General features: G+C 48.8%; 2 protein-coding genes across 2 annotated transcripts in view; one reads left to right on the top strand and one right to left on the bottom strand.

The window, feature by feature from the left end:
* The window catches only part of STK24 (serine/threonine kinase 24), a 61,072-nt gene extending 58,901 nt beyond the window's left edge, over window positions 1-2,171 (top strand). The window contains exon 11 of the mRNA XM_007467226.1: window positions 2,135-2,171. Coding sequence (XP_007467288.1) covers window positions 2,135-2,171 — 37 coding nt within the window. The remainder of the gene's footprint in view (window positions 1-2,134) is intronic.
* A 5,476-nt stretch (window positions 2,172-7,647) lies between these two features.
* Window positions 7,648-9,503, bottom strand: part of FARP1 (FERM, ARH/RhoGEF and pleckstrin domain protein 1) — a 242,706-nt gene continuing 240,850 nt past the window's right edge. Inside the window, exon 26 of the mRNA XM_007467218.1 lies at window positions 7,648-7,874. Within this exon, the coding sequence (XP_007467280.1) occupies window positions 7,793-7,874 (82 nt within the window). The 3' untranslated portion in view covers window positions 7,648-7,792. The remainder of the gene's footprint in view (window positions 7,875-9,503) is intronic.

Genomic DNA, 9,503 nt, shown 5'->3' with positions numbered 1-9,503 from the left:
CCCGGCCCGGTCCCTCAAGCTTGTTTGGGGGAGCCTCCCTGTGGAGGAGGTAGGTCGCACAGGTGCAGTCACCTGGGGGTGTTGGAGAGAGCAGAGGTGAACCGTCCAGCAGCTCTATGACCCGAGCTCTCCACACCCCGAACCTTTCTCTCTCCCCGAAACGCCAGGCAGATCAGTGCTTTGAAATTCACCTTCCAGGTGTGTTGTCCAGGAAGCGAGCTTTTTCTAAAGGATGGCTGCTCCTTGATGGGAATTAGGAGCGTCTTAGATCTTTTCTGAGATGTCGGCTGGATGGCGCATGGAGTTTGGGGTGTGTAGGGTCACTTTTGCCACTTGGAAGTGGGGATGAAGGGGCTGCCCGCTGTCCTGTGAAGCGTCCCTCTAAAGTGGGGCATCAGAGAAGACCTCAGGTCTGTTCCGTAGAACTCAGGCTCCCTCATGAAAACATCCCAACTTTCTAACCTGCTCTCACGTTTAGGCTGGAGAATAGACTGTTGACTTGGCTGCCTTCAGCTTTGAGGCAGTTGAAGGACTCCAGTATGCTCTTTGGGTGAAGTTGGTTTTAATAGTGTTATTTCTTAACCCACTGCATCCAAAGTCTTGTTTCGGTATAAAGGCCTTTCACCTTCGTTGTAGGGCTGAGTCTTTGCAGTCAGTGTGTTTCACACTTAAACGGCACATCTCATTGTGAAGTCGGTGCTGGGAGCCACTGTGGCGAGTGTGACCGTACATAACACAGGTGTAACTGCCTGCCGTCTGCATTACGGTTAACATTTTACTTCCCATTCTCTCTGGTTCTCTCTTGTCCTTCTGTCCTTTGTGACGTGGGACTCTCTCTCTCCTCAGCCATCAGATGACCTGCTCCAGGGGCTCCCTGCCTGGTCCCTTTTGGGCTGTCCGAGCTCTTCCCGTGTGTCCGCTGTCCAGAGGCCACCAAAGCACAGTGGCCGTCGCTGACACTTCAGACCCGTTTTGCTCCTGGATGCATTGCTCCAGTGGGTCGCCTCAGAGACGACAAGGACCAGCTTTTGTCCAAAGCATTTTCAAAGGCTTTTGTGTATCCTAGTTTGAGTTAGTGTGTGGATTCTTTTGTGTGGCATCAACTCCTCCCATGACTTGGGCATTTACATCTCTCGAAAAGTGAGTCTCAGGATCCATGGCTAAAGCGTGCTTTCCTAGTCATTTGTTCCCTGGGCGAGTGCTATGTACTTTAAATGCCTTAAAAGAGGAGCTCTAATTTGGAATGTTGGCTACGAGTCCCATTAAACTCGTCCTCAGCCGTCTCCTGTAGCTGGGTGACCACCCCGGTTGTGAGGCTGCTGAGGGAATCTTGGCCACGAAGTGCACCCATCCCCCCTTTTGGTGTTCCAAAGTGAGACGGTGCTGCAGAATGACTGGAAACAGGAGAAAGTGCCCATCCCACCATCATCGTCTTGGGTGCGCTGCCTTCCATTGTTGTATACAAGTCATGAACTTACCCAAGTTTTTAGATACTCTTGGGTGTTCATGTAGGAAAAATTGTGCAAAACTAGACACGTATAATTCTGTGTACACTTCTTAACCTGGGTGTACTTTTCATATTGCTTAAATATTATTATGATTTTTAATCTCTTAGCCCATTCAGCTTGCTTAATTAACCATTTTTCTACTGTTGGACATCAGAATTGTTTCCTAGTTATTGTAATCACAAAAAATTTAACAGTTCTAGGAAGTGGATTACTTGAACAAGCACCAATATTTGTGGCCAAAAAGGGTTTCTTGCACTGATACTCAAATTGGCATGCATATGCATCCTTGGGATCTTAACTGTGTCATTGGGTATGATCGATTTTTCAATTTTTAAAAAATGATTATAAGTGAAGGTGTATCATTTACTACTCTGTTCGTGTCTTTTTTTCTCTCCTGGGAGGCTGAACACATTCTCACTTTTTGTTTATCTGTGAAAAGTTTTTTCTTAATTTTTATGAATTCTTTATGGAATAATTAGCCCATTGATAGTCGCGCCACTTAATTTGTTATAACTTGGGATCGTGTATAAAAACTAGGATTTTGATTATTGCTTGAAGTTTTGCAAATTAATTTGTTTTTAATTTAGGGAAATGACACTGATTTTCTTCTCTTTGTTTTCTCCTAGATACTCTCTAAGTGGCGGAGGAACTTCATCCCGCTGAAATCCCCGTGGCAGTTGGGTTTTGTGTTTTTTCCTTTTTTTCTTCATTCTCTTCCTTTTTAAAAGTCAACGAGAGCCTTTGCTGACTTCGCTGAAGAGGAGCGCCATCGCGGGGGGCCACCCCCCCCCCCACAGCGAGGTCGCCGGTCCAGGGCCTGATGAAGTCTCCAGGTGGGGTGGGGAGGGTCAGCTCCTGCGAGCGAGTATCTTATTTTATTATTCTTGTTTTTAATTCTAACCATAGTGCACATATCAAGGAAAGTGTCTTTAGAAACAAAAATAAACCCTGAAATGTATATTTGGGATTATGATAAGGTGACTGAAGAAATGAAACCTCAGGTATCCTGCTTTACGTTGGTAACTCCCCCTCCCTGGGAGACGGAGAATCGCTCTGGTGGATCAGTGTACAGATTTGTATATAGTGTCATTTTTAAGGAAACCCTTTTGGCGTGCATAGGGATCACTGTGTACACACTGGCCAAGTGCTTCTGTAGATACTGTCAGTGGGGTAAATATTTGACAGGCCGTAACTCGAGTCTATTGCCTTGCCTTTATTACATGTAAATTTTGCATGTGGGATCTTCCCGGACCGGGGCATGAACCCGTGTCCCCTGCATGGGCAGGCGGGCTCTCAACCACTGCGCCACCAGGGAAGCCCTGGGTTTTACTTTGTATTTGCAGGGTTTGCCATTAATAATAATTAACGCCCCTCTTATGGAACACTCCTATATTTGTACCTCAACAAATGCAAATTTTCCTCGTTTGCCCTACGACCCTTTGGTACACTTAGAAGTTGATTTCCTTTTTCATCGATGGTACTATTTCTTAGTGTTTTAAATTGGAACATACCTTGCCTCCTTGAAGCTTTAAATTATTGTTTTAAATTTCTCCCCGATGAAGTGTTCTCGTCTCACTCTCATTCGTGCCCTGCCAGCCCTGCGCCAGCTGTACCGTCCTTCCAGTAGGGTTTTCTGTTGCACCTTGTAGTGAAATCTGCGTATCATCTTTCCCACCTAAACATGTCTGAATGCTTACACAAATAAATTTTATAACACAGATTTTGCATACTCTCCTTGGAACGTGACTCTTGAGAGGGCAGTGCACCTGCTGTGTGTGTGTGTGTGTGTGTGTGTGTGTGTGTGTGTGTGTGTGTGTAGCCTCCTGATGACTCACAGCTGAGTCCCTCCTCAGGAACTTACCTCAGCCCAAATGGAGCTGCCTCGCTTGTGTGTTGGTGTGTGTGTGTGTGTGTGTGTGTGTGTGTGTGTGTGTGTGTGTGTGTGTGTGTGTGTGTGTGGCGCGCTCCGGGAAGAAATGCCCACATTCACGCTGTGGAATGTCCAGGTCAGCTCCCTATGCAACTTTTTAAAATGGTCCTGAGAAGATACGGGTGAATATTGCTGATCTGTAAAACTGCTGTCTTCCCAGGGAACTGGAGGGAAGGTTGTTGGTTTTCTTAAAGGAGCTGGTGTCCGCCAGGTGTCTGTATTTTTCTTAGCTTGTGGCAGCGTCTTGCTTGCCAAGGGGGTTAATAAACTTTGGGTCTCTGGGGTGGGAAATACTTCTTGCAGCCATCCTTGACTGATTTGAGTACGTGTGACATTTTTTTTTATTTGTTGATACAAATCATTGTCATCTCTTGTTGGAGTAGCAGTTCTTGAGGTGGAATACAAAGGTTTCTGGAAGCAGGGAAGTTACTGGGTAAACTTGAGGACGGAAGGTCAGTTATCTGCTGGCCCGGTGGCCTGGATGTTACAGGGAGAGGACAGAGGCCTGAGCTAGAGACGTCTGAGGGGTGGTTATTGTTTTGGTTAATGGAATGGAGCTAGTTTTTAAACTCTTAAAATGGTCGTGATTTTTAAATTAAAAGTAGATTTGGATTAATTTCTATAGGGATATATTTTGGTTAGGGGAAAGAGAACCAAATTGCCATCGTGCAAGTTTGTTACCTTGAACAATAAAAATTGAGAATATTTCATTTTGTGTTTCGGAGAGTATTCTGTATGACGGAGCTGTTTGTTTCCCTGTGTGAGGCATGAGGCAAAGGTCAGTTTTGTCCATTGCTGGAGAAAGAATCAAAGAAATGGAGCCGTGTTCCCCGAGGTGTGCTGCTTGTCTGATCTTGAGAGCGCCAGAGCAGACAGCAGCTTTCTGAACCTGGAGTTCTTCAGACTTGCAAATGGACAGTGGTTTCAGGACTTGACGCTGACTGACCGCCATGTCAAATATGAGTGATGGTTACACTGATTGGCAGACGGGATCCCAGCTAAGTGAGGTGCTGTGAATGGTTAGTAGCTGCTCTGCAGTCACTGGACGGTAACAACACAGCACCGTCTCCCAGGCAAAGCGGCAAATTACTCTATTGAGTTTATTGGAAACATCTTCTGTTGATGAAGCTTCTCGGGGAAGATGTGCCTTGACAGGCTTTTGAAAGTGGGTCACCTCCCCCTACAATATCCCCTGGTTTGTTACTTTCTGTAGACAAAGAAAAATCAGGGCATCTGCTTGAGGCTAGCATTTGTCCACTTCAAGTCCTTTATTAAAAGACCAGGTACCAGGGCTACAAGAGGACCTGCCTCGGGCCTATAAACCGCTGGTGGTATTTAGCCAGACCCGTGAGCTCAGCACTCAAGGTAGATTGACTGCCCCTCGGAAGCCTCTGGATGCTGAACCCCAGCAGTTAGCGGCTTCTCTGCCCACACTGCTGATGGCTGGGCAGCTTCACCCAGAAGCACAGACAGCCTCTTGGAGGTTGGGGACTGTGTCTGGGTGGTTGTCGACACCTTTTTGAAGTGGTCTTTTTCTGCACTGGCTGCACCCATGTGGTCTGGGGGCCTCGGCACTGTCACAGTCGTGTGATTGTCTCGCTGTAACCAAGGGCCACACCTTCCCGATCTGACGGTTTTGTTCTCCAAGTGGTCTTTTGAAGCGTTTAGTTTGAATGCAGCATTTTGTACCTTTCTTTTGGCAAAACATAGGTCTGTTTATGAGCATTTTTATATTTTCTTCCTTAAACGTGGCTTGTGTATTTCTGCTATAAAATATGGCAATAACTGAAGAGTGCTGCAAGGTGTGTTCTTAAGCAGAGGGTCTGTATCATGCAAGGGTCAATAAAGTTCACAGAAATAATTCTTTTTATAATTGTGTCTTGTGTGTAGAGGGGGAGTAGACAACGTTTGTGTCCCCTGCACCTCTGAATTTATATGTTGAGATCCTGAGCCTCAGTGTGATGGCATTAGGAGGTGGGAGCCTTTGGGGATGATTGGGTCATGAGGGTGGAGCCCTCAGGACTGGGATTAGTGCCCTGACTCCACAGCGATCCCTCACCCCTTCCACCACGTGAGGACACAGCGAGAAGGTGGCCATCTGTGAGCCAGGAAGTGGGCCCTCACCACATACTGCATCTGCTGGGACCTTGATCTTGGACTTCCAGCCTCCAAACTGTAAGAAAGATTATTTGTTTATAAGCCACCCAGTTGATGGTATGTTTGTTACAGCAGCCAGAAAGGACTGAGATAGCGGGTATCTCTGAAACTCCATCATCTGTTTCTGGCAGCTTGGGAGTGGTCTGAATCACCTACATGATTTGCACTTAGGTTTTCTTTGAAGTCACAGGGGGACACAGGTGTGAATCATAGCTGGGAGCAGAAGACTGACTTAGGAGACCACACCTTGTCTCCAAGCCTTGTAGAGGTGAGTGACAGGTGTGACTTTTGAAGGGAGAGGCTCATGATTCCGCCATCTCAGCAGCCCAGGGGACTGGAGTCAAAGGCTTCCCAGCCCCCTCCCTGCCCACCTTGCCCTCAGCCCCTTGTCTTCTAGAGCCCCTGATGGTCAGTCTTCCGGAAATGTTCTGCTTTCCCGGTCCCACGTTGGAAGAAGCAGAGAAAATAATCACATACGTATCAAAAATGTTGTTTGTCTTAAGAGAACAGACTCAGCAGCTCATTCACCCCAGCCCACAGTGACCAGCTGACTCCCCGACCCACCTGCCTGAGATTCAGTCAAAGAGAAGAGACGAGGTTGGTTGGTTTGCCTTAAAACTTCAGGATGCTGGATTGTGGCATGAGGTATTTTTATTCCCTTTTGTTAGTACTTAAAACCGTCTGTACAGACCGTAAGGCAAGTGATTCACACACATCTCGAGCTACTCATCGTCCATTTGTACGTTTCCACGAACGCCGGTCACAGCCCCCCCGGTCGGGGTGGCCCTGGGTGTCTTAGGTGAGGGCCCCCAGCTGTGGTGTGGGGCACTGGAAGGGAACCGTGTTGGATGGGTTGCCCCCTCTGGGGGCGGCATCAGGAAAGGGCTTAACAATACCAAGGGACTAGCAGCCACTCGATCCCCATGGAGAATAGGCGAACGGATTTTGACTAGTGGGCCCCAGCACTTACTGGAACCCTGTTCCCTGTGTTGTCCGACTATCAAGGATGTGCAGTGTCATATGTCCATACCCCAGGCCGGGGGGTGGTTTGGCGGGGGGTGGGGGGGACGGGGGGGGTGAGTATAAAAAGGAGAAAAGAATGCGGGGGGTGGGGGGGACGGGGGTGGTGAGTATAAAAAGGAGAAAAGAATGGTTTGTGAAGACAGGCACGATATATATACCACTATTGAGTGTGCACTTCCAAACCACAGTTGCAGTAGGATACAGGTACGATCACAGGAGCCAGGGGACTACGCACTGTGACTCAGAGCTCCTGCATCCACGAGAAGCTCAGACACGCTCCACAACGTAACACAGCACAGACGGCCCTGGTCACTGCCATACAGGTTCTCATGCTTGTGAAACATACAGCAAAACACCACAGCTTACTACCCTCCCATCGGATACACCACTCAGTACACCGATAGTCCAGAGGGCGCACTGGATTTCCGCTTCTCTTAACAGAAAACAACCCGCTATGCTTTGTAAATAGTCATCGCTTAAACAATTTGGTCAACTTGCGCCAAGAAGTAGGTCTGGGAACCAGCGTTTCACTGGAGCCTGCAGCCCCCAGTGGAACACAGGATGCTGCAAACTGCTCATTTATCAAAAAAGTAAATCCTACTAATTTTCTATCATCATAAAAGTAGAAAGAGTGAGAAAAAAAAAAATCTGAAAATGATCTCATTTGCTTAAGACTGCCAAGTGTATCAGAGACAAACAGTGGAAAATCCATTTTGTAAAATACAGCAGCCTCGAAATCAAAATCATAAGTTTATCAATCATCTTTTTAAAAAAAAAAAAAGAGCCCTTGCCCTGTCTTTTGGTTGCATGGATTAGTACTGACTTTAAGGTGCAGTTGCGGAGGGAAAAAATGTCATTCGGCACTCTATCCGTGACAATGTTTTAATACTGGCACAAGCTGACGACAGCCCACCGAGGGCATGACGGCCGAGACGCCACCCGCGTTGAAGGCAGGGGTGCGGTCCAGTTCCGATGAGAAATTAACAGCTGCGAAGACAAGGTTTAAAATGGTTCTGTGGAGACAGATGAGAGTCGCTGTGAAACCATGTATTATTTTGTTTTCCAGACAGACAGGTGTTAATTTTACTAGGCTTCATTAATACAGAAGAAAGAAAATGTCTTCCGGGAAAGTCGCCAATGCTGAAACAATCAACACATGTGTCCCATCCTGCCATCAATACACGTGAGATTCTTTGTGACTCAGAACGTGGGCACGGGAGGCCGAACTGGTGGCACTTCGGATCACCTCCATCCATCTAGGACAAGAAAGTGAAATAACTGTCAGGGGCCACTTTTTATCAGCCCGTGTCTCTGAAATCTGCTTTTCTTGTTTGTTACAGCTACATGACCCCTGGCGGTCGTTACTTAACAAAGCCCCAGCGTGACCTAATACTGCCTGGCGTAGAATCCACTTTTGTAGCAGGAGAGATCTCACATGAGCTCCTAGCTTCCAGGTAAAGGAAAGCGGGGTTAAGGCCTCCTCCAGGTACTCCTGAGGACCACTGACCGGGGCACGCTCATTCTGCAGACGCGCCCGAGGCGGGGCTGCAGCGCACACTGACAGTCTTTCTCAGGACAGTGGGGTGCGGCCCATCCTAGAGCGGGCTGCTGCCGAGCGTCCCCCGCCTGCAACAACACAGCGTCATCTGGTCTACCACGTACCACGTCAGGAGTGCCGGGGCAGGAGACCTGGGGCGGCCCAGCTTCCCACCTTTGTGGAGCTTAGAGGGCTTTAGAGATCCCTAATCCCAGGGCTACGTGCTCCCTGCCACAGCAGTGACGGCATCTCAGTTTTCCAGTCCAGGATCAAATTTGAGGAGTGCTACCCCCCCCCCCACCCCCGGGCTCCCTTTTCAACCAGTGTAGCTTGCTTAGGGCCCCGCTGCTCTGGGATGGATGTCAATGGCGGCTTCGACCCTGGTCTTAAACCACTGTGCTGTTTTCCCATGAACTAAATAACTTCACGTGAGTCTGTGCACGGATGACTGGCCCATTGATCGGAAACCCTCGTGGGTTTTCAGGAGAAGAGTTTCTCCCTCGGGGGGGTGGAGGCAGCTGCCCTGTCTGGTCTGGTGCCCAAGGACCACCCCTTGCCCAGGTGGACCACCCCTTGCCCAGGTGGTGGTTCGGCAGTGACACTGCTTTCAGAGCCTGCCCCAGGATGCGAGGCCCAGGATTTGTACTTGAATATGGTCACAGGGAGAGCCTGGCTCCTTCCCTTCTCGGCTAAAGGAAGACCACTGCCCTGGGTCTTCACACCACGGAGCCAGTCTCATTGGTAAGGTAACTATAAGAGGCACTAGGATTTTTTTTCCCTTCCTTATCTGGTCTTCTCACTTGAAGCTTACTTGGCCTTTTGGCCACGGGAGGAAGCAACTACTTGTAGAGCCATCGACTGGAAAGACACAAGTTAGAGATGGAAGAGTGTACCCCGTGTGGTGTGAACTAGTGTACAGGTTTGGGGCTGATGTGTCCCAGGGAAAGTCACGGTTCCACTGGCTCCTGTGAAAACAGACGTGTACTCGCATTGGGCACACACAGCCCAGGTCTTATGAAGCGCTTTCATTTTAAGCAAGTAGCAGGGTGAGAACAAGCCCCTTCTGCAAGGGAGTCAATGCCCAGGCAGCAAGTAGCTGCTGCTACGAGGCCTCATGCACTTGGGAGTCAATGCCCAGGCAGCTGCTGCTACGGGGCCTCATGCACTTGGGAGAAAGCCCGCTGCTCAGAAGGGCGTCTTTTCTCTGCAGGTGCCGTGTGTGTGGGGGGGGGGGGGGGGGGGGGGGGCAGAGACTAGTCTGCCGATGGAGCTTGCAGCCTGAGTACTGCCCAGAAACTGGAAAAGGACTCTAGAACATGTCAACAAGCCAAGTGTCAAAGGCAGGGAG

Source organism: Lipotes vexillifer, unplaced genomic scaffold, assembly GCF_000442215.2.
Source record: "Lipotes vexillifer unplaced genomic scaffold, Lipotes_vexillifer_v1.1 scaffold291, whole genome shotgun sequence".
In the NCBI taxonomy this organism is placed as follows: Eukaryota; Metazoa; Chordata; class Mammalia; order Artiodactyla; family Lipotidae; genus Lipotes; species Lipotes vexillifer.
The sequence above is the reverse complement of the archived record's forward strand: the minus strand, read 5'-3'. Positions and strand labels throughout refer to the sequence as shown.